The sequence below is a fragment of the Perca flavescens genome, chromosome 9, assembly GCF_004354835.1.
Source record: "Perca flavescens isolate YP-PL-M2 chromosome 9, PFLA_1.0, whole genome shotgun sequence".
Classification (NCBI taxonomy): domain Eukaryota; kingdom Metazoa; phylum Chordata; class Actinopteri; order Perciformes; family Percidae; genus Perca; species Perca flavescens.
The window spans coordinates 8,939,922-8,965,050 of record NC_041339.1 but is presented as its reverse complement, the minus strand read 5'-3'; the positions used below and the strand labels follow the sequence as shown (position 1 = coordinate 8,965,050).

Sequence of the window (25,129 nt, the reverse complement as noted above, 5' to 3'; positions counted from 1 at the left end):
TAGTTGGCTTGTAAATTGCGATTAGTTTAACGTAGCAAAATTCTTTTTGATAACTTTTGGTCAGGTGAACCTGGAGATGCTAAGTACCAAGTTTCGTGGCAATAGGTTGCACGGCCTAGGAGGAGTTCGAAAAAGTTTTGCGCATTGCGCAATATTGCGAAAAAACTTCTAAGCGGAAATGGCCGTGGCCTATATCAGGTGATTCAGCTCGATTCAAAGAACACATGGATGTTAAGGTTTTCTAATGTGCGATGTGAAATGTGGGAGTTATAGGCAAAAAAACACGTTTTATGTCATTATAGCGCCACCTAGTGGTCCACATGTGTAATTTTTGGTAGATGTGGTCCATGACCCATTGTCCATCTACCCTGCAAATTTAACGTTGTTCAATTTTTTTCATTTTGTAGGGGGCGCTAGCAAACCATTTTTGCGCGCATATTCCCGAAACCCTTAAAATACGTACTTTTTCACCAGACGTAATGCGACCGCTAATTTTGGGTTTGTTTTTGAATATGTTAAGCCCCTGAAAAAGGCAATTCATTTTCCGTAATAATAATTCCTTCAGTTTCAATAGGGCCTTCGGCGCTGTCGGCGCTTGGGCCCTAACTAGAACTGCAAGCAGTTATGATGGGGTCCGAGCCTCCCGGTACCAGTCGCCCCCGACGACCCGGGCAGCGCGCGAAAGCGGAACCCAAAGCGAAAATCGTCTACGTTGATTATAGCGCCCCCTAAAGGACGATCATCACCAAATCTGGTGTAGAGCCACAGAGTAGTATGTTGAACAACAATCTCAAGTTTTGTGATGATAGCATTTACTGTGGCAGAGATTGCAATTGCATTTCTTTCCCATTTAAATGCATTGACTTATTTGCCAAAACGCATCTACGTTCATTATAGCGCCCCCTAACGACCGATTTTCACCAAATTTGATACAGAGGCTTGGAGTGGGATGTCAAACAAGAGTACCAAGTTTTGTGATACCTATTAATTTGGCCGAGATATGCTAAAGTTCGTGTTTTGTGGCTAGCTACGAAAATTAGTTGGCTTGTAAATTGCGATTAGTTTAACGTAGCAAAATTCTTTTTGATAACTTTTGGTCAGGTGAACCTGGAGATGCTAAGTACCAAGTTTCGTGGCAATAGGTTGCACGGCCTAGGAGGAGTTCGAAAAAGTTTTGCGCATTGCGCAATATTGCGAAAAAACTTCTAAGCGGAAATGGCCGTGGCCTATATCAGGTGATTCAGCTCGATTCAAAGAACACATGGATGTTAAGGTTTTCTAATGTGCGATGTGAAATGTGGGAGTTATAGGCAGAAAAACACGTTTTATGTCATTATAGCGCCACCTAGTGGTCCACATGAGTAATTTTTGGTAGATGTGGTCCATGACCCATTGTCCATCTACCCTGCAAATTTAACGTTGTTCACATTAGTGTAAGTGGTGAATCTAGACTTGGGTCCCATAGGCCACGCCCACTTTGACCAATCAGTACCCCACTGTAGGCGTGGCCTCAGGAGTGGCCCTAGATGATGCCCTCAAAATTAAATAAATATCGGATGAGCCATTCATGAGATATAAACTTTTTTACTTGTGGCGCCACCTAGTGGCCAATTTTTGTTTCATTGGTTGGGGAGTCTCAGAGGGTCATGGCAAACAACTATCTAAAGTTTCGCGATGATAGCATTTATTTTGGCCGAGATATGGCAAAGTTCGTGATTTCGTAGCTAGATACATAATTTTCATCCTATAAAAATTCTTTTGATAATTTTTTGTCAGGTCGGTCTGGAGATGCTAGGTACCAAGTTTTGTGCAGATCTGTCGCACGGTCTAGGAGGAGTTAGAAAAGTAGGTTTACAATAAATCGCGATTTTGCGCGCACAAAAGTCTAGGCGGAAATGGGCGTGGCCTATATCAGGAGATTCAGCTGAATTCAGGGAACGCGTGGATATGTATATTTTTATGTGCGATGTGAGTTATAAGGCCAAACGCGTTTTTTCTGCTATAGCGCCACCTAGTTGTGGAAGTGGCTGAATTTTTGTGTCCGAGGTACGTGCAGGGTTCTGGTAGCCTGGTTGACACCAGACCCTTCTCAGTTGTAACTTAGAGTTGGTCTGGGAAAGGTTCATTGACAGTTAATTTTAAAGTTTAAAGGGGCGTCACCAACAGACGCCGCTCAAATGCCTCTGGGCGCATTGGATAATCCAACAAATCAGACCAACGATCCGGGTGACGCTGCGCTTCGGTAGCCGTCATGTTGAATGTAAATAAAAAGCTGCTCGCCGTCGCTGCGCTATCGTCGTCACGTAAAGCCCGCCTCAACGGTTGTGATTGGTGTAAAGCCCGCCTCAGCGGTTGTGTTTGCTGCCTCGATTTTGGGGACATTGGAAATGGGTTTGAATGGGCTCTTCGCCAGACAGACTTGCAGAGCAAATCTCAAATTTGCCGCAAGTTCGTCAGGGTTTACCCAGAATAGGGTTCTGGGGTCTCATTTATAAAACTGTGCGTAGGATCCTTACTATAAGTGTACGTGCAAAAGCCCAAATTGGCGTACGCCGAAAAAAAAGTCTGATTTATAAAACCGTGTGTACGCACACCTGTAAGCAATGTTCCCTTTATAAATCACAGATTGCCTACAAGCGTGCGTACATGGATCAGCCTCTTATCCCGCCCTGTACACGCCCATTTTTAACCATAAATGGTCAATGTAAAGCACCTCGTGAATGCTGATCAGTATGTTAATGACCCTTGCAGTTGTTCTTTTGTTAGACCGAATCATGCCAAATCATGACGACTGGCGGAGAAAAACAAACAAACAAAAAAACTCTCAGACGCTCGGGAATTGTTGTAGGGAAACCGCATCTATAGGCTACCTTTATAAATAAAATCTTCCAAAACAGCAGGCATTACGGCACTCTGGGACAGCTTCGATATACCAGACGTATATAATAAGATTTAACAGAACTATATATTATATCCAAACAAGCCTTAGTGATGAAGTTGAAGATAATATATAATATTTATTTAAAAAAAACACTTTTCCCTCTGGAAACAGCCGGTTTCACCCAGAGTGGCGAGGACCTGTATTTGGACCGGGATGGCATGGTTCTGGCGCCTTGCCCTCTCTACTGGACCCAATTTAGTACATAGATCCAAGAGCGAAACTATATTACTATTACAGCTATATTAGGGAATTTAAATCGGCATATGAGCCAGTCATTGTCATGGTCCCTGAAGTCTCTTTTTCTCCTGATTCTTCCATTCCAGTCCTCCTGCAGGGCCAGCAGTGCCATCATGCAGCATTACGCACAGGTTCACCGCAGTATTTATATGTTTAACCAAAAAACAATTTGTGATTGTTAACACCTTGCTAAAATCAAAGCAACAACTAGTGGTATCCCTCACCCAGAAATACAATTTAAAATCGAAATGATGATTATGAACAGTATTAAAGTTCGGACTGATAACGAGGACATATAGAGCGTAACGATTGCGCGATAGCTTAACGGCTGTATTTCCAGACTTTTACATTTGATGATATATGCACATGTTTTAAAGACAGATATTTAGTTATTTACACTGTGTTCTGCAGTTATATGCTAGGGTATTTGATGATATCCTGTATTCCATGCAGTCGGGCCATCTCATCCTCCTGCGCTCCGTAGCGGACAATGTGACGGCGAGACAGCGCTGATTAAATATTAAGAACGAGTTTTCATTTAAGATTTGAGTTGGAGGTGTTTATGGAACAGTTATCACTCTTCATGATATGGTGTGAAGAAATGTGCGTGAGGCATTAATACTTAAACATATTAAGAGTAGCCTAATCGTTATTCCCACATGTACTTTCTGCAGTCTGACTTCAGTTCACCACCTCAGCATCTGCGTCACCAATTCCTATTTTGTCTCCAAAATGTGCGTACGCATGGGTCAGAGTTTGCGTGGAGGACCGCACATTCTCCCTTCAAGTTTGTTTTTTATAAATCACAACCCTTGCGTGGGCAGTGGCGTACGCACATTTTCAGCCCTGTTTTGTGCGTACGCCACGTTTACAAATGAGACCCCAGGACCAGTCCTGAAAACGGCACCCCCTCCCTCTCCCCCTCACCATGTATGCTTTAGGCTGGAGAATCCGTTTTACTGGGAGAAAAATAACTAGAACTGCAAGCAGTTATGACGGGGTCCAAGCCTCCGATGCCAGTCGCCCCTGGCGCCCCGGGGGAACTCTGCCACTCACCCCTGATGACCCGGGGAGTGTGCAAAAGCGGGACCCAAAGCGTTATGTGGGGAGGCAAACGTTGGTGAATATTGAGAGGTGTGATCCGCAAGGTCTGCAGTAGCCTGGTCCTACCAGACTCTCGTACATTTCATTTGTACACAGAGTCTGGCCTCTCTCCATTGACAAGCGTTAACTTCCTTGAAAGCGGGTACTCTGTTGAAGTTTAAAACTATTGGATCTTCCCAGAGCCACTCTGGATCTGCCATAACCAATCGCTAACAATAGCACCTAGCGTTAGCCTTTGTCAACTCCTTCACCACTAACGGAGTGGTGAAGGAGCCCGTGGGGAGGAGGGCCACAACATCATGGCCACCAACAAAACTCAGCAAAGATTGTTCTTCCTCAGGCTTTAACGTCTGGATATTCATCAGCGTTGCTACAACGGACTGAATGGCTTCTTTCTCCGCCGCAACTCTAGCACACAGCCTCAACGTCATCATTTTCAGCCACTCCCTCTGTTCGCTGATTGGACCGCCAAAAACTTTGGTCGAGAAAACTCAAGACTATACCGCAAACCCCGGAGGTCTAGGAGGAGTTCGACAAAGTAGATTTTCGATAAATCACGTTTTTTCACGCATAAAAGTCTAGGCGGAAATGAGCGTGGCCTATATCAGGAGATTCAGTTGAATCCAGGGAATATGAAGATATATGGTTTTTGAATGTGCGATGTAGGGTTTAAGAGTTATAGGGTCAAACATGTTTTTTCTGCTGTAGCGCCACCTAGTGGTGGATATGTGTACGTTTTTGAATCTTTGTAGTTTTCGCCAGGTCTGACGTGTGCAAATTTTTGTGAGTTTTCCAGCATTCTAAGCCCGTCAAAAATGTGAGTGACGTCGCAGAATAATAATCTTAGCAAAAACAATAGGTCCTTGCGGTTTCACTTCTCGGGTCCTAATAAAAATCTCAATAGCGAAAACAATAAGGTGTCCACAGCTCCGCTGGAGATGTTTCCCGCATTGCCTTGCATACGCGGTTCCCATGCCCCCTCGGGCTTGGACCCTTAATAATCCTTAGGAAAGCAATAGGGTTCCACAGCCCTGCTGTGCAAACGGCGTAGGTTTTTTTTTTTTTTTTTTTTTTAAACACTTTATTTGTACGTTTCCAGTTATAACATTAAACAATCATATTCTTTATCTTACAAATAATCATAGAAAAACAATCCCAAGAAGATAAAAAGACAGACCAAACCTAAAATCAACCTGACAGACTTGTCACAGACAACAGACGGACAGGAGATATAAAAAAAAAAAACAAGAAGTGCACCTAACATTTGTTATGACAGGATCGACCAAGGGCAGGTTTAAACATTCAGAGTTCCAGTTCCAGACCAGGTAAATTGTTCACATAAGTCATCAGAGGGTCCCAGGTTTTGTGGAATCTGTTGATTGAACCATTGAGGGTACATCTGATTTTTTTTTTTCCAGCTTAACATTCTGCATAATGTCCCTGATGCAGTGGTGGTGTGATGGAGGAGTAGCAGCCTTCCATTTAAATAAAATCAAGCGTCTAGCTAATAAGGAAGAAAAGGCAATGACCCTCTGTAGATGAACAGGGGGAGCAGATCCCGAAACTATCCGAAAATGGCAACCAAGGGAGAGGGTGAGATGTTATAAGCATAAGCATTAGAGATGACTTCAAAAAAGGATGATCAGAAAGGAACAAGTTTCGGACAAGACCAGAACATATGATAGGAAGTAGCTGGCGTCTGTTTACATCTATCACATAATGGGTCTACGTTCGGAAATATTCTTGCTAATTTGGCTTTTGAGAAGTGCAACCTGTGTAACACTTTAAACTGTATTAAAGAATGTCTGGAACATATGGAAGAAGAATGGACTCTAGCATCAGACAGTTGCGCCCCCAAGTCATTTTCCCACTGTTCTCGAATGTGAAATAGAAAGGTTGCAGCTATCCATGATATGGGAATAAAAAAATTATATTCTTCCCTTAGTCAGCATATTGACCCGCACGAACGGCGTAGCTTTGTTACCGCCGGTTCTTCCAGACTCGGGCTTTGACCCCTAATAATAAATGTCAATGTCAGATTTATTTATATAGCACATTAAAACAACTGTGGTTGACCAAAGTGCAGAAGATTTTTTAACTTTTATTTCATGTTGAAAAACGAGGAGGGAGCAAGTTGGCCAATGTGTGTATGAGGGGGGTGGTGGTCCGTGAGTGATTAGTCAACTGCGTGGGTAACGTCATCTACACTTGTGTGTGGTGTGAAATTCATGATGTTGCAGTCCATAATCCATTTATGAGTGGTGATCCACAGCCCATCTGCAGCCAAAGTTAATTTGGTTTGCTAAAGGCTGTACATTTTTGAGGAAAATGTTGCAAACTAATGGCAGATAATGCATAGTGATATGGCCTAACGTTGGCCCTCCTCTCTTTCTCCCACTTTGTTTACGGTCTCAACCCCGTCTGTAAGCACTTTGGTCAGTGAGGAGGGAGGGAGAGCCTGTATAAGGCAGAGGCAGTAATACATTACATTGACAGTAATAATATTTTCTTTACATTTCTGAATGTTTATTCTAAAATGTGACCGATGACCGGCCTGCCCCTAAAAAGGCCAGACATAATCTGACACCAATTCTATGGTCACTGAATAGTGTCGTTTACTGGTAGATCAGAGAAATAGACTCAAGATTCAAAATAAGACTCCAGATTCGTCCAGTTAAAGTTAATAACAAGCTTTAGTGAATGATATTGCAAAATACAACAATCTTGTGCACAAGGATCAGATTATTTCAAGACAAAATAGCCCATCACTAGAGTTTCCCCCAGCATCTGATGCCGGCTAACCCAGAACCCTCACTTTTTATCCATTTTCTCTGCTTCATCCGCGGCGTCGTTATCAGTTGGATGTAGTCCCAATCTTCTGGCTCCAGCCGGCTAACGATATGTAACACACTGTATGAAAACATGACCCTGAGTTCTCTCATTTTCAGCTCAACAGAGACAAGTTGCTATTGTTGGGTCCGAACACTTGTATGTTTTTAATCTCCTACAAACTAAGGAGTTTTCTGAGAGCCAGGTAATTTTCATACTCTGTGTCACAAATCACGCGCTTGCAAAATACTGACCATTGTTGCCTCGTTCCCCCCCTGATCAGAGAAGACCTTTTTCTCAGGCAATAATAACTGTAAAACCAGATGACCTCTCATAACCCTGTGAAACAAGGCAACAAGGTCAGCATCATGAACTCTACAAACCTGTTACTCTTACTCTCACAAATATATTCTAACAATGCATTTGTTAAATGCCATTCATTTAAAATTTGACTTTGAACTAAAATAAAATAGCACCTTCTAATGTCTGTATTTAATACCAAAGCATTTATCAGTAAAATATAATTATAAAAAAAGGCGTGCACCACAAAGTTTTCTGCCTGTGCCCCTAAAATCTTTAGTTAAGAGCTACAGTGCTCGTACTAAAAAGAAAAGTTAGTCTGGAGCCCTAAGATATTATTTTTAAGCCATGTTGCCCAGCCCTTACTGGAAGCCGAGTGTGCTTTATCCTTTTTTTGCCACTGCCTTTAATACAAATAGAGCAGGTAAGTCACAGCAATAAATACTCCAACCAAAGAAAAGGAAATTTAGTGGGGCTGCTGATACAGTGCTCAGCATAAGTGAATGTGAATGTTAAGTTGACTAAAAAGAGGAATAAAAAATGAATGCCTTAATTTAAAAAAAAATAGGAAACATCCAACCTTTAAGGACACCAATTTTCTTTGTGAATGAATAATGTATCGTAAATAAATAAATGTTCTTCCTTAAAATACAGGGGGCATAACTCAGTACACCCCTATGTTAAATTCCCATAGAGGCAGGCAGATTTTTATTTTTAAAGGCCAGTTATTTCATGGATCCAGGATACTATGCATCCTGATAAAGTTCCCTTGGCCTTTGGAATTAAAATAGCCCCACATCATCACATACCCTTCACCATACCTAGAGATTGGCATGGGGTACTTTCCATAAGCTATTAGCTATTAGGCTAACTGAAATAAAACCATGCCAATCTCTACGTATGGTGAAGGGTATGTGATGATGTGGGGCTATTTTAATTCCAAAGGCCAAGGGAACTTTATCAGGATGCATAGTATCCTGGATCCATGAAATAACTGGCCTTTAAAATTAAACCCCACAAAAATAATGTAGCATCAAATGTCCCTGGCTGATTGAACAAAGCTGTTCGTGGGAAGGGTTCAGCAAACTTGCTGATGGAAACAAGATAATAAAAAAATTGATAATCAGAGCTTTCTTTAAAACCTGTTTTTAACAATTTAAACGGGTTAGCCGCTGTGCATTGTGTATTTAAAACTACAGTATATCTGTCCAGGAATGTGATTTATTTGTTTCTTCCCTACTCTGCTTAAACTTGCCAAACATTTCTGTCTTTGTGATATTTATTCTCTCCCTCAGAATACTCTTTTACATGACAACAAAAGTTTCTGTCTCTTGTTTTACCTTCTGAGAATATCCTCTCTCCCTGAATTTTGTTTCAGCATATCTATTCTCTGCCTATCTCATTTTTTTTTTTCATGATATGTAAATCCCTGCTCCATATGTGTCTCCCCTCTGCTATGTACTCTAGATGTCTCGCTCTGTCTCCACGTTCAGTTTGAGTGATTCTGCAAAGAGCAGTGCTGTGGTGCAGCGCTCTAACTCTCTGGACCACCCTCCTGTCAGGGCCAGGGTTCCTGTCTGTATACGTACCCCCTGCAGCCCAGCCCAAAACCCTGCCCATATCCCTGGCCCTGAGTTCAGCCAAAGCCTCTGCCCCAACTATTGCCCTAGCACCCAAGAACCCAAGTCCATACTTCATGCTCCATTAGTGTCCCAACCAGCCCAAGCTCATTCAGGCCTCTACAATTCCCAACAGTCCACCTCTTCAACTCAGCCCACCTCCACCTCCATTCCAGCTGTCCGAAACTCCGCTCAGGTCAACCCCAAAACCTCCCATCCAACATCTAGCCAGCATGTTTCCAGATACCTACCCTCTGTAAGGTTCCAGCCAAGGCTCCTGGCTCCTCAGCCGGTTAATGTCAAAGGCATGACCTTTTCTGAGTCATGCAGGGATCCTCAAGTCCCCTTGGAATCACGCAAGGCTGCCCTGAACAGTCCTCGCAGGGAGACTCTGCTCTAAACCATGGCTAAGTTCAGTCCTGGAGTCTGATGTGAGCAAACTCATTATTTTGGTCTAGTTTAAACTAGGGGTGCACCACTACCTTTTTAAGTTTCAAATTAATCCTCACTATATGCTGTATAGTCCATGTTTGCCTTTTAACATCCAAATGCCACATGTGCATTTCTAGTCCCAAATCAACTCCTTAGAAGCTGAGACCCTACGACAAAGATGGATCCGATTAATAAGGGTCTGCTATCCAGCTGAACTCTGATCTCCAATGATTAGATGAGATGGGCTTAGAAATATACAAGTATTGCAGTTGTAGTGGTTCTGCCCACTTAAGATTGGCATACGTGTACAGGGCAGAGATTTTAAGGGTTGATTTGGAATAGATGTGCTCCTTTGAATCACCCGGGTTACTAACTGTTGATGGTGGCTGGGAATGTTCCCTAGGTGGTTGCTATCAATAGTTGGCTTTATACAAATATGGTATTATAAAGCTGAGTTGGTGTAGATCTAGGACGTGAACGAGATTCATTAGGCTTGCACGATATTGGAAAAAACTGACATTGCGATATTTTTTTTCCTGCGATATATATTGCGATATGAAAAAAGACTAATTTTTACAAGATGACATGAATTGCTCTATTTGAAAATAATAAATTATTCTCGACTACTGGGGTGCTTTTGTAGGGGAGTGCATCTACATAGAAAATAAAAATGAAATAGGAACCTTTCTAATGTGAACCATTCTTTGTTGAACTTTAATGCTTTAGAAAACACCAAAGCAAGTAAGTGCTGTGACTACTCTTCTGAAGTGATTTTGGAGAGGGAAATTAGGTAGTTAAATACACTGGTTGACTCACATGACACCATTGTATTCATATAATACTATCAATCCAGGCTAAAGTGAATTATATTAATAATGCATGCATGTTGCTTCCTCTAAATTTCAGGTTGTGGTCGATTTGTTTGATTGATAAATTGATCAACATTGATTGTGATTGGTGGTTGGCTGTGCCTGCATGTCACGCACTAGTAACAAACTGTGTATCCAAGAACACTTAAATCAGTGTAAATTATGTTATATCAGACACAGACTTCTGTTGTAGATTAGTGTTACGTTTCCAGCGTCGCGGCTCCGGACCATAACGTTAGACGCCTCGTGTTTTTAGGCTAACTATATTAGCGTAAGCCTGGCTGGTACCAGCTTTCTGCGGTGAAAAATGGCTGGGAGACGTTGTGATAACGTTGCATTAATCAGGTGATTTAGTTTATCTTTGCAAACAAGGACTACTGTAGCTTCACTACCCATGGAAAACCATGGGCATCACTGTGTCAGCTGCCGCTTACGGTACTTTTCTACACACATGCAAGCCAAACTTCCCATAACAAACCCCTTCAGAATCACGTTGCGTCACATACACACGCTGCCCACATGGCCACCTGTCTTAAAGGGGAAGGGTCAGCCGATAACAATAATGTAAAAGGAGAATGGTGAAAGTTTGCTTTGAAAAAAAAATCTAATATTGTGCAGCCCTAAGATTCATCCAGTTGGAAGCCTGCTTTCCCTCAGGGGGAAAATGGAATGCCGTTACATATAGAAAATTTATTTTTCTGTCAGGTCACATTACTGTTTAGTATCAGCAGATCCATAAACTCTGTTTTTTTTTTTTTTATTATAAATCAATCAAATTAACAGGTTAAGTTTAACATAAAGGTTTTTTAATATAAGCAGCTTCTTTAAAAACAACTTAAAGGACTAATGTAAGTGTCAGTTGAAGAAAATATCAAAAGAAAAAATCCAAATTGGCATTTAAGGCATTCCTTTGATTGTGGATGCTATGCTCTTTTTTTGTTTTGGCCAATTTACACAAAAATGGCTCAATAGAATTAAAATGTCAATGTATTCATCGTAGGGCTGAACGAGAATCTAATTGCGTTTTTTTTTTCACCAATATTACGATTTAATATGCGATTATTTTTTAAGCTCTTTATCTTCTGTATTATTCAACAAAGACAAGCAATAAATCATTTTATCGTATGAACAACACAAGATTAGATAGATTAAACAGACTGTTCTTTCCTGAAGGCCAGGCCTGTATGTGATGATGAAATTAGGTGATGCATGAATTGATATGAATGACATCTTTTATTTAAGTCACAGTAGTATATTGAGCAGTGAAAACATTGTGTAAACATTCATATGGAAGTCAGAATCAAATCACAAAAACTAAAGTGCAGATTACAGAAATATAAAAACAAGTAGTAGTATTTAGATTATTTACTGTAAAAAGCATGTGGATTGCACTTTTTAAACACTCTTTGTAAAAATATAGTGTGTGTCTGTGTGTGTATATATATATATATATATATATATATATATATATATATATATAGATGTGTATATATATAGATGTATATATATATATGTATATATATATAGATATGTACATACATACATACACACACACACACCAATTGAAAGCTTAGCCTCTCATGATTCAATTAAGCCCACACACAAAGCATAAGGTGATTTATAGCAGTTATACAAATGTTATAAAGTTAAAGAAAATAAAACAATACAGCTAAACTATGTCTAGAGTTGGAGAATGCATCCATACCTTTTTCCTAGTCCCTGTATCCACAGCGGCGATTTTTTTTCCCAAAAACCTTTTTTTCTTAAATCCCCAAGAGTCCAAGGAAATGGAATATCCAAGCCATTATATCCAAAACGAGCTGTTCACCTCACAATCTTGGAAGTTTCTGGCCGAATTTCAACGGAAAATTGCTAAACTGTTTTTCATTCACTTGTATCGCGGCCCGCTTCTATGGCAAGGCTCCTACATGCTCGATGCTCGGACCAGTTAGACTCCCATCTTACGAGACCCTCAAATCTTTATAGCCAATGAGGAGACAAGTCAGTAGACACCAAACTTGACACTGAAATTTTAACCCTGTGATGGCTGTAGCAGTGTCAAAGCAAAAACAGGGCCTCTTATAAGCATTTCACACACTGAACAATTTATAATTACTTATTTCTATATATTTATCCATCCATCCATCAATCTTCGTCCGCTTATCCGGGGTCGGGTCGCGGGGACAGCAGCTCCAGCAGGGGACCCCAAACTTCCCTTTCCCGAACCACATTAACCAGCTCTGACTGGGGGATCCCGAGGCTTTCCCAGGCCAGGTTGGAGATATAATCCCTCCACCTAGTCCTGGGTCTTCCCCGAGGCCTCCTCCAAGCTGGACATGCCTGGAACACCTCCCTAGGGAGGCGCCCAGGGGGCATCCTTACCAGATGCCCAAACCACCTCAACTGGCTCCTTTCCGAGCTCCTCACGGATGACTGAGCTTCTCACCCTATCTCTAAGGGAGACGCCAGCCACCCTCCAGTGAGGGTAGGAACAAAAATTGACCGGTAGATCGAGAGCTTTGCCTTCTGGGTCTTTTTTTCGTCACAACGGTGCGATAAATTGAAGGTAATACCGCACCAGCTGCGCCGATTCTGCTACCAATCTCCCGCTCCATTGTCGCCTCACTCGCGAACAAGACCCCAAGGTACTTGAACTCCTTCACTTGGAGTAAGGACTCATCCCCTACATGGAGTAGGCACTCCATCGGTTTCCTGCTGAGAACCATGGCCTCAGATTTAGAGGTGCTGATCTTCACCTGAAACGAGTCCGACTTACTGCCAAGAACCCGGACACAGCTCTCGCCAGGCTCCCTCCAAGATCCTTGCGAGAGTGAAGAGCTGGTCCGTTGTTCCACGACCAGGACGTAATCCGCATTGTTCCTCTTCAACCAGATGTTCAACTATCGGCAGAACCCTCCTTTCCAGCACCTTGGAGTAGACTTTACCAGGGAGGCTGAGAAGTGTGATACCCCTGTAATTGGCACACACCCTCTGGTCCCCTCTTTTGAACAGGGGAACCAGAGTCTGCCCTCTTTAGATACTGTCCCAAACTTCCACACAATGTTGAAGAGGTATGTCAACCAAGATAGCCCCTCCACACCCAGAGCTTTAAGCATTTCTGGACGGATCTCATCAATCCCTGGGGCTTTGCCACTGTGGAGTTGTTTGACTACCTCAGTGACTTCCACCAGGGAAATTGACGACAATCCCCCATCATCCTCCAGCTCTGCCTATGACATAGAGGGCGTATTAGTTGGATTTAGGAGTTCCTCAAAGTGCTCCTTCCACCGCCCTATTACCTCCTCAGTTGAGGTCAACAGTGTCCCATCCTTACTGTACACAGCTTGGATGGTTCCCCGCTTCCCCCTCCTGAGGTGGCGAACGATTTTCCAGAAGCACCTTGGTGCCGATCCGAAAGTCCTTCTCCGGACTTCTCCCTCACCCGCTGCTTTGCCTCTTTCACGGCAGAGGCTGCAGCTCTTTGGGCCCTTCGGTACCCTGCAACTGCCTCAACTGGATTAGGCCTGGGCGATAAAACGATAACGATATGTCTCGCAATAGACACGTAATCAATATTAATAGAAAATGTGGTCGATAAAACGTTTGATAACTTGTTTTCTTTATCAGAAGAAACCAGAGGTTGTGAATCAAGTTTGGCTGCATGAACCAAGGCACTCACTCTCTGGTAACCTTACCTGGTAAGCAATTTAGGGAGTGACACTCTAACAGCCAATTATGTAACAGTATCATGTTTGGTTGCGCCACATCGCTGTCTTGTGTTCTTCAATAACAGAACCGGCGGCATGGAGTGATAAGTGGAAAATGAGTGCCGCAGCGAGCGAGGAAATTGTTGATAAAACAAAGTCTGTATGGTAGTTTTTGGGGATTTTATAAGTCTGACCGTAGACAGACCAATGTCGTCAGACCGTCGTCCCCACCAACACTGATAATACCACAAACTTGTTTTACCACCTTAGCCGTGCTCACACTTTGGAGCACAACCATATTTGCCAGCAACATCCAACAACATCTGCAGCTGCAACATGGCACAAGCAGCAGACCACCATGGAGAGGTACTCTGCATCAGCGCCTTACTAAACGCTACTAAGACATAACGAAGGCAGACATGCTGAGTGCTGTCAAGAAGCCAGGTTACCAACCTAGCACTAAACATGCAGGAAATAGTTCTCCTCAGGTTTCTTATATTTAACATTTTGCCCCATTTTATTACACTTTATGAAGCATTTCTTACTTATTCTTTAATTTTGCACCTTAATGTTAAGAGATAATTTAAGTGTCATTGTGATTTTAGACCTATGTTTACATTTTAATTATTTGAGTGTTTTCCATGGTTGTGTTGACATTTCTGCTTTTATAACTGAGGGGATTATAATCAGAGGAAGGTTAAGTTTAAAATAAAAAGGTTTAAATTTAATATATTTTTCTCCTGGTCCTTATTTTAAATAGGTCATAAAAAATATCAATAATTATCAATATCGAGCGATATGAAACACTTATATCGTGATACAGTTTTCAGCCATATCGCCCAGCCCTAAACTGGATAACATATCCCGGAAAGACTCCTTCTTCAGTCGGACGGCTTCCCTGACCACCAGTGTCCACCACGGTGTTTGTGGGTTACCGCCGCTTGAGGCACCTAAGACCCTTTTCATTTAAGGTTATGCAAGGGATATTTTAGTTTACTTTACTCGGATCACTTTTTTTTTTACTTTTGGTTATTATAACATTGTACTCACTGAAGTAATTGCTGAAAGTTGGAAACCCACTAACATTGATACAACAGTCTGATGGGACAAGACAGGATAAGACTGTCTGACTGACAGATTATCTTAACCACTTTATTGGGAGGTAAAAAGCAAAAGTAAGCACACACAAAATAGCAGTGCAGGATTGCTGTGTGCACACCAGTGGCATTCAATTGAATTCAAAATTTAAACACATACAAACATACAACCCTAGTGTACACACAACTAGGTGAGTGCAATAGGTCAAAGTTTGGGATAATTTTGCCGTTCACTTAGTTTTCTATTTTAAATAAGTTTGACTAACCTGAAGGTTTGTTTACACTCTTGCAGTTTCTTGCCATGTTTGACTTTGTTGTAGTCATACCGTTGATGTGATGAATGACCAAAAACATGTAATTAAGAGTCAAGTTTTATTAACCAACAACACAACTGGGTATTAACATTTTTTAGGTTTTTGTCACCTCTTCTTCACACACATTTTTCTTTCTGTAATTTGTTTATCTGTTTTTTATTTACAGGCACACCATTCCCCCTCCATGGTCAATCTGCCCTCCATGTTTGAGAGGAAGTACCACACATTCAGTCGTTCAACCACCCATCTCTTCTGAGACACTGCTGCTTGGGAGGGTGCAAAAAAGTAGAAGCTACCTGTATGGCTAACTAGCATTTGTCCATACTGGAGCTCATCACAGACTTTCCAAATCCATAAGGAAAATGGCATTGAAGGCACTGAAGAATTCAGAGTTGTTTAGCTACTGCTACAGTGCTTCACAACTGCAACTTCGGCCAAGAAGGGTTAAAACAATAAACCAATTGTTCATCAACCTGATGCCTACCATATGATGTATTCAGTTAAAACTGTTCTGTGTTGCTGACAAGGCAGTTAGTTTGGTGCCTCTTTCCAAACATACACAATGCTTGAATTAAGACTAGAAGCTAACTGGAACGGTACTGCACCTTGCTAAGGGCTACATGTGTGTGATTACCACTGTAATATAAAGTTTGCCTTACCCTTAAAAAAAATGAAGGATGCTCTGCTTTTTGTCTGCACTTGTTAATGGTTTATATTGACATGCTTGATTTTTTTGTTAATGTATTTCACCAGACACATTGTCACATGTTTATACCTTGCCTGTTCAGCTTCCTGGTTGGTTACCATTGTTGGCAGTGTTTAGTGAAGTGTTAACACTTAACTATTGACCAAGTACACAACGTCTGTCATCTGGTTAAAATTGGAACATTTTGCTGTCCTCGATTGCTAGTTTTATTTCACTGTGCTTTAAAGAAATAAAAATAATTTGAATTGTACATGTTCAGGTATTTCTATTTAACAAATGCAGGTTGTTAAGCTCTTTGAGTTTTATGTACTAGTTAAAGTTACAAGGTTGACCTCTTGCCCTTTACCATGTAACTTTTTTAATTATCTTTATACCATATGACCTTTATATTAACTGACATTTAATGATGTTTTATTGTAGTGGGGTAGACTTAATTTCACCTGTAATATTACTCCTTGTAATCAACCAACCTTCAACATTTAAATATAAGAGTTTCCAGCTTTTATAAAGCTTTTATTGTAACATTTAAGAGAATCTGTTAGAAGAATAAAAGCTCTTATGTGTTGTTCCCTGTACGGCCATCCACATTTTAAAAGATGTTTTTACAGTGTGTCTATTCCGTGCCTGTGTATCTGTGTATATGTTTAAGAAGGAATGCTGCATCAGTGTACACATTTATTCTTGACAATACACTTTATTTAGCTATCTATGTTTTCCAGTTTTATCTCTTTTTCTCTAATGCTGTTTATTGAATTCAGTAGTCTCCTGTTGTTTCATCTCTGTATTAAATATACTAAAACATGTACCTGAAGATATAAGATTTTTTTTTTCTTGGGTATGTGTCTTATAAACTCAGAAAAAAAAGAAACGTCCCTTTTATAGGACACTGTATTTTAAAGATATTTTGTAAAAATCAAAATAACTAGAGCTCTTCATTGTAAAGGGTTTAAACAATGTTTTCCATGCTTGTTCAATGAACCATAAACAATTAATGAACATGCACCTGTTTAACGACGAAAAGACAATAACAGCTTGCAGGCAGTAGGCAATTAAGGTCACAGTAAGAAAATTAGGAAAGTAAAGAGACCTTTCTACTGACTAAAAAACACCAAGAGAAAGATGCCCAGGGTCCCTGCTAATCTGCATGAACGTGATTTAGGCATGGTGCAAGGAAACCGGAGGACAGTAGATGTGGCGAGGGCAATACATTGCAATGTCCCTACAAGACAGTGCTACAGGGAGACAGGAAGCACAACTGATCATCCTCGCAGTGGCAGACCATGTGTAACACCTGCATAGGATCGGTACATCCAAATATCACACCTGCGGGACAGGTACAGGATGGCAACATTAACCATAAGAACTGGCCAGTCTCGGTTCACTGTCCCGGTCACGGTTTCTGCCACTGCTCTGGCAAAATATGGCTTTTGGTCTTGACCGAGTCAATGTGTCTTTATTATGTGTATAATAATATTGGAGGGGAAGTGAAAGGCAGCTTGGACGGGGATGCTGTTCGGCTTTCCACAAGTTTAAACCGCTAGCTAACGCTACGCCGACGTTTGCTAACGTTAGCGCAAAAGCGTTAGTTTAGACTGCTAGTTAAATACCGGTATTACAACTGCCTTCGCAGCTACGTCCACGTTGTCAACACAAGACATGTGGCGTTAGTGCTCCTTTTGTGCCGTACTTTTATTGAATGAAATATTAATCTTCGCTCCTACGAAATAGGTGTTTTTTTGTAACACTACACACAAAGCTAACTGGCTATAGTTAACCTGTACGTATGCTAGCGGGATTAGCTAACGTTGCGTAGCCAGCCAGCAACTTCGGCAATCGGCAGTAGTTTCGGCGAGCTAACCGCGACAATAGTTGCCCACAATCAACCTCTGCTGTTAAAAACAGTCAATCTGCAGTGATGTTTTGAAATGGAGACACATGGATGTGTTAGCTGTCGAGGTTAGCTCGCCGAAGCTGCTTGCTGGCTATGCAACGTTAGCTAATGTCCGCTAGCATACGTACAGGCTAACTATAGCCAGTTACCTTTGTGTGTAACTAACAAAAACCATTTTGTAGGAGCGAAGTTTAACGTTCCATTCAATAAAGTTATGGTACAAAAGGAGCACTAACGCCACAAGTATTAGGGCCGTTACAGAGTCAACGCGAGCAATGCGAGCAAGCGACGCGAGCGACGCGCTCCCTTTCATAGTCTAAACAGTGGACGCAAGCAGACGCAAGCGTCACGGGCGATGCGTGAAATGCAATACACCGCTCAAGCAACAGGGGGTAGTAGAGTCGGGTTATATTCAGATCAAAATGGCAACTGAAGAGGAGTGCATCCTATTGCTAATTTTACATCGGCGGCAAAAAAAAAGGCAGCGCAGAGAGAGGCGGTGGTACGTTCGCCCTTTAAACCAAACAAGAGATCAGGATGGGGAGTTTGTGTCTCTGGTGCTTCCCATGCGAAGCCTGGACGAGGAGAGACATTTCCAGTACTTTCGGATGTCGGCGCCAAAATTGGATGAATTGCTTTCGAAAGTCGTACGCTTTCTCCCGGACACACACCAAAATCACCGCAACCCGATTGGAGCTTCTCAAAGGCTTGCAGTGACTTTGCGGTACCTCACAACAGGCATCGGCCTGCAGGCACTCTCTGCCAGCTACAAAATGGGCACCAGCACTGTTTCGGGCATTGTAGAGGAGATGTGTTGTGCCATCTGGGATGCCCTTCAGGGGGAGTTCATGGCCTTTCCTTCGCGCAGTCAGTGGCAGGACATAGCGGAGGACTTTTGGAGACAGTGGCAGTTTCCCCTATGTGTCGGGGCGATTGACGGGAAACATGTTCGCATCAGAGCACCACCACGATCAGGCAGCGACTTCTACAATTACAAAGGATTTTTCTCTATTATCCTTATGGCAGCTGCTGATGCGAACTATAGGTTTATTTACATCGATGTTGGCGCATTCGGGCGTGAGAGCGATGGAGGTGTGTTGGGCCGCAGTGCGTTTGGGTCCAGACTGGCAGAGGGCAATCTCAATCTACCTGCTCCTGCTGTCCTACCGGGCACCACAACGCCCAGTCCTTTTCTTTTCCTGGGGGATGAGGCATTTCCCTTACAGGAGAACCTGATGCGACCCTATCCAGGTGATAATAAAAAATAATTGATAGCTCTGCTCGATAAAATATCCCAGAAGCAATGAAAAAGAGAGCGTGCACTGCTCGTTTATAGATTGTTATATATTTATTGTTAATAACATTCTGCTTCTGACCACGCACACAGACACACTGTGCCATTACGCACAGTGTGCGTAAAGTTGGCGTCAGCCAAGTCATCTGTGATGTCTAGTTACTGCACTGACACTTATTTGTCTTCTCATTAAAGGCACGAACCTGCAGGATAGGAAGCGCATTTACAATTACCGACAGGCCAGGGCGAGACGCGTGGTGGAGAATGCCTTCGGTATATTGGCTGCGCGCTTCCGAATTTTCAGCCGCCCAATTGACTGCAAACCTGAAAAAGCGGTGAAACTCGTGAAGGCGTGCGTGGCTCTCCACAACTTTCTGGCATCCACTGAACGTGCCAGATACATGCCCGCCACCTTTGTGGATGCGACGTCTGACACCGGAGAGGTCCAGCCTGGAGAGTGGAGGCAGCACGTTGCGGGGGACCGGAACATGGTCGACGGACCACGGTGTTCGGTCGGCAGCAGCAGACCCTCCCGGAGAGCGGCACTTGTCAGGGAGCAGCTGGCTGACTTCTTTTTATCAGATGCTGGCGTGTTTCCCCACCAGTACAGTGTGCTACGATTGGGTAGCACTGACCAATAAATTGATAAAAGGTCGCTTGGAAGCATGAGTTTTGTTTATTAGTTAACACTTTACACATTTTAACTAATGTGGTATTATGTGAAAACCATTCATTCATATCCATATACAATAGGCCTTCTGAACGTATATACAGCCTAGCCAACATTGAAATGGTGACAGTGTAATTCATTTTCATATGAAGGCTTTGTTAACATGTTTCACACAGAACATAACCTAACACATGTCAATGACAAATAACGTCAGTAACAGCATGTAGCCTACAATATTGGTAGACAAATTAAGTCAAATTAAAAGGGCTCATACTGCCGCATGAGCTGTTTGATGTCGCGCATCAAAATTGCGCTTTGTTCCTGTGGGAGATTTTGTAGAAAATGGCACAGGTAATTACAAAAAGTGGTGTGTATGTCCCTCTTTTCGCTTTCCCTGACCCTCTCTCTCTCCCTCTCTCTATCCCTCTCTCTCTCCTGCCGTATTTCCTGCAGCCTATCGAGGAGGGTACGCTCACATGGATCCATAATCGGCCTGTGGCTTTTGCGCTTCCTTTTACCACCACGGGAGGCTGATGATGTCGGGGTGGTAGGGGGATGAGATGGTGTAGAAACGGTCAAAGCCACTAGTGTCGGGGTGGTGGGAGGGTCAGATAGAAGTGGGGAAAACTGGGATAAGGATGAGGCGGGATTGGGGGTAGATGGAGGTGCCTGATCTCCCTGCGCAATAATGCTTTCCTCCTCCTCCTCCTCCTCATCCTCATCATCATCATCATCATCGTCGCCCTCATCGTCTCCCTCACCTGCCTACACAGAAAGAAAATGTATAGGCCTACTCCTGTTTAAAACGTCTTGACCAAATCAGTAGCCTACCATTCTCATTAAATGCGCAATTTTGAAAACACATTGAAAACATGGTTTAGCAGGTTTTTAAAAAATATATTCTTATATATAAGAAATAGAATACATTTGGGTCTCTCTCTCTCTCTCTCTCTCTCTCTCTCTCTCTCCTGCCATAGGCTATTTCAGCCTCTCGAGTAGGGCACACAGCATTGACTTCTAGATAGGCTACAAACACATACAGGACGTTGTTTACATACCGAAAAATTTGACTCTGTGGTCCTATGCTTTATGAATTCACTCAACCAGCTAAGTTGAGTCAATACTTTTGGGTAGCCGAAACTTAGCTGCCCTGCACCACTTCTGCACGCCACCTTCCACTTTTTGTGCGCCCTAGTAAATTTGTCACGGGCACTTTTCCAGTCCGTTTTCACCTTATCCACGGTCTTTCCCATCGCGGTTGCAACCTCTCTCCAGGCATTTTCCAACGCTATTTTATTGGAGTGTAATTGCGATGAACTATCATATAAATGCGTATGTATACGTATAAGCTCGCATAATTTTTCCTCTTCGCCCGCCATTGTATTCAAACCTTCTTCTGTAAACTTAATATACTTGAATTAATGTACAATACTTGCAATGTCGCCCCCACCGACAACGCATAGTATTGCGTGCGTCGGCGCGTCGCGTATCAAAAACTAGGACGACACATTTGGCTACGCATCGACGCATAATGGCGGCTGAAGCGTAGCGATGCGTAGCCTTGCGGACGCGTATGCGTACCGATGCGTTGACTCTGTAACGGCCCTTATGTTGACAACGTGGACGCAGATGGAGGAAACGCCGAAGGCAGTTGTAATATTTACCTAGCCGGCTATGCTAACTCTGTTGCGCTAACGTTAACGAAACGTCGGCGTAGCGTTAGCTAGCTGTCTAAACTTGTGAAAAGCTGAACAGCATCCCCATCCAAGTAATAAATAAACACCAGGCAAATATGTTGTTACTGGAGCTAGTAGGCTACCATCAAAATGTGAGATATCTAATCATGATATCAATCATATCTATGTGTTTACAACCATCGGGGGATTTCACAGGTGGGACTGGCAAGTTTGCATATAGCTAGCATGATGCCTTGTCTTTTCTAGATCTAGATAAGTTTACCGGTACTTAACTGAGCTAACGACATGATCACTGTCACTAGATATAAATAAAACATTGACTTTCACTTGGTGCTATTCATGGACAGTAAAAACCCCTCTTCCTCATCCCAGTCAATCACCATAGTTCTAGTACTAGGCAGAGTGATAGAGAAAGACAGAGTGGCGACACTCCCATTGGACTCCGTTGTACGCTTTTTCCCGCCTACTTCCGGGGTATGCAGCCTCGCATAGTTCCAAACAATCCATTCATGGCGTCGGACAGAATTCATTTTCATTGCTGGCCGTCGAGTAACTTCTGAGGTAAGTTGATTAAATAGCTACCTCTTTTGAATTGTCAACTGTCTAAATTTTATCAGAGGCCCTTTATGATGCATATACTGATCTTTATTTGTATGTGTGCACAGCGTGATTATATACACTGCTCAAAAAAATAAAGGGAACACTTAAACAACACGATGTAACTCCAAGTCAATCACACTTCTGTGAAATCAAACTGTCCACTTAGGAAGCAACACTGACTGACAATACATTTCACATGCTGTTGTGCAAATGGAATAGACAACAGGTGGAAATTACAGGCAATTAGCAAGACACCTCCAATAAAGGAGTGGTTCTGCAGGTGGTGACCACAGACCACTTCTCAGATCCTATGCTTCCTGGCTGATGTTTTGGTCACTTTTGAATGCTCGCTTTCACTCTAGTGGTAGCATGAGACAGAGTCTACAACCCACACAAGTGACTCAGGTAGTGCAGCTCATCCAGGATGGCACATCAATGCGAGCTGTGGCAAGAAGGTTTGCTGTGTCTGTCAGCGTAGTGTCCAGAGCATGGAGGCGCTACCAGGAGACAGGCCAGTACATCAGGAGACGTGGAGGAGGCCGTAGGAGAGCTACAACCCAGCAGCAGGACCGCTACCTCCGCCTTTGTGCAAGAAGGAGCAGGAGGAGCACTGCCAGAGCCCTGCAAAATGACCTCCAGCAGGCCACAAATGTGCCTGTGTCTGCTCAAACGGTCAGAAACAGACTCCATGAGGGTGGTATGAGAGCCCGACGTCCCCAGGTGGGGGTTGTGCTTACAGCCCAACACCGTGCAGGACATTTGGCATTTGCCAGAGAACACCAAGATTGGCAAATTCGCCACTGGCGCCCTGTGCTCTTCACAGATGAAAGCAGGTTCACACTGAGCACATGTGACAAACATGACAGAGTCTGGAGACACCGTGGAGAACATTCTGCTGCCTGCAACATCCTCCAGTATGATGTTTGGCGGTGGGTCAGTAATGGTGTGGGGTGGCATTTCTTTGGGGGGCCGCACAGCCCTCCATGTGCTCGCCAGAGGTAGCCTGACTGCCATTAGGTACCGAGATGAGATCCTCAGACCCCTTGTGAGACCATATGCTGGTGCGGTTGGCCCTGGGTTCCTCCTAATGCAAGACAATGCTAGACCTCATGTGGCTGGAGTGTGTCAGCAGTTCCTGCAAGAGGAAGGCATTGATGCTATAGACTGGTCCACCCGTTCCCCAGACCTGAATCCAATTGAGCACATCTGGGACATCATGTCTCGCTCCATCCACCAACGCCAAGTTGCACCACAGACTGTCCAGGAGTTGGCGGATGCTTTAGTCCAGGTCTGGGAGGAGATCCCTCAGGAGACCATCCGCCACCTCATCAGGAGCATGCCCAGGTGTTGTAGGGAGGTCATACAGGCACGTGGAGGCCACACACACTATTGAGCCTCATTATGACTTGTTTTAAGGACATTACATCAAAGTTGGATCAGCCTGTAGTGTGGTTTTTCACTTTCATTTTGAGTGTGACTCCAAATCCAGAACTCCATGGGTTAATAAATTTGATTTCCATTGATCATTTTTGTGTGATTTTGTTGTCAGCACATTCAACTATGTAAAGAAAAAAGTATTTAATAAGAATATTTCATTCATTCAGATCTAGGATGTGTTGTTTAAGTGTTCCCTTTATTTTTTTTGAGCAGTGTATTTTTTATCTTGGTAGCCTACCGATTGCCTGCTAGTTTGTTAACTCGTTTGTTAGCTTGACTTCGCCAGCTTTGAAGGTATCGTTACACCAACAATTACAAAGTTCAGTAGTGAAGTTATTATTAGTTATTGATGTTGGATTACTAGGATCATTAAGGTTGATTAAGGACGGGTTTTATTTAGGTTTTATCTGCTGAATCTGACGGTGTTAGCTAGTCAGCTAAGTACTGTGTGTCTAGAAATAAGGTTGCGTTTGTTTAATTATACCCTTGAAAGGGCTGTTGGATTTCATGTATGGCTACAAGTTATTCCACACACAAAATATCAGTGACATATGACAATGACATAATTTGAAATATGAAAAAGTATTAAGGCAAATTTCACAGTTGTGTTTTTTATTTTATTTTTTTACTGTTGATTTATTTCACGTTTTCCACTGTTTTTTTTTTTTTTAAGTTCAATAATTGCAACATCTTTCCAGAAGTCAACAAGTAATCGTGAAAATTATCGTGATTTCATTATTGACCGAAATAATTATGATCATATTTCTTTCCATATTCCAGCAGCCCTACTGGTGCTGGCAACGGCTGCTGGTGCTGGCTGCTGGCTGCTGAAATAAGAGGAGACTGGAGGCTGCAGACAGTGTGTCAGGGATGGAGAGGCCAAATACATCCATGGCAACCAGTAAGGTGTTTGGCAGTGGACTAGATGTTATGACCTTATGTGAGGAAGTCTGCTGTGTTGAAATTGCCTTCTTAGTCTGACTCTTGCTGCCAAGGTACCCCTTATCACGGCTGTTTACCCTGATGCACTATGATTGAATCCTTAACCTCAGCTTGATATATGTGGAGGATATTTAGGGCCCGAGCGCCGACAGCGGCGAAGGCCCAATTGAAACTGAAGGAATTATTAGGGCCCGAGCGCCGACAGCGGCGAAGGCCCTATTGAAACTGAAGGAATTATTAGGGCCCGAGCGCCGACAGCGGCGAAGGCCCTATTGAAACTGAAGGAATTATTGTTTCTTTCTATTATTTTCCCGTCAAATGAATTGGCTTTTTGAGGGGCTTAACATATTCAAAAACTCACCAAATTTGGCGGTCGCATCAAGTCTGGTGAAAATTTACGTATTTTAAGGGTTTCGGGAATAGGCGCACAAAAATGGCTCGCT

At 42.8% G+C, this 25,129-nt stretch overlaps 1 protein-coding gene across 9 annotated transcripts in view; it reads left to right on the top strand.

Moving 5' to 3' along the window:
* ect2 (epithelial cell transforming 2) overlaps positions 1 to 16,966 on the top strand; it is a 175,061-nt gene extending 158,095 nt beyond the window's left edge. For 7 of the 9 annotated variants that reach the window (XM_028587183.1, XM_028587185.1, XM_028587184.1 and 4 more), the window contains 2 exons: positions 8,879 to 9,461; positions 15,616 to 15,703. In XM_028587183.1, the coding sequence (XP_028442984.1) occupies positions 8,879 to 9,430 (552 nt within the window). In that variant the 3' untranslated portion in view covers positions 9,431 to 9,461; positions 15,616 to 15,703. Of the gene's footprint in view, positions 1 to 8,878; positions 9,462 to 15,615 lie in introns of all 9 variants that reach the window. The other 2 variants (XM_028587190.1, XM_028587191.1) reach the window with 1 other exon arrangement.
* Positions 16,967 to 25,129: the final 8,163 nt, after the last annotated feature.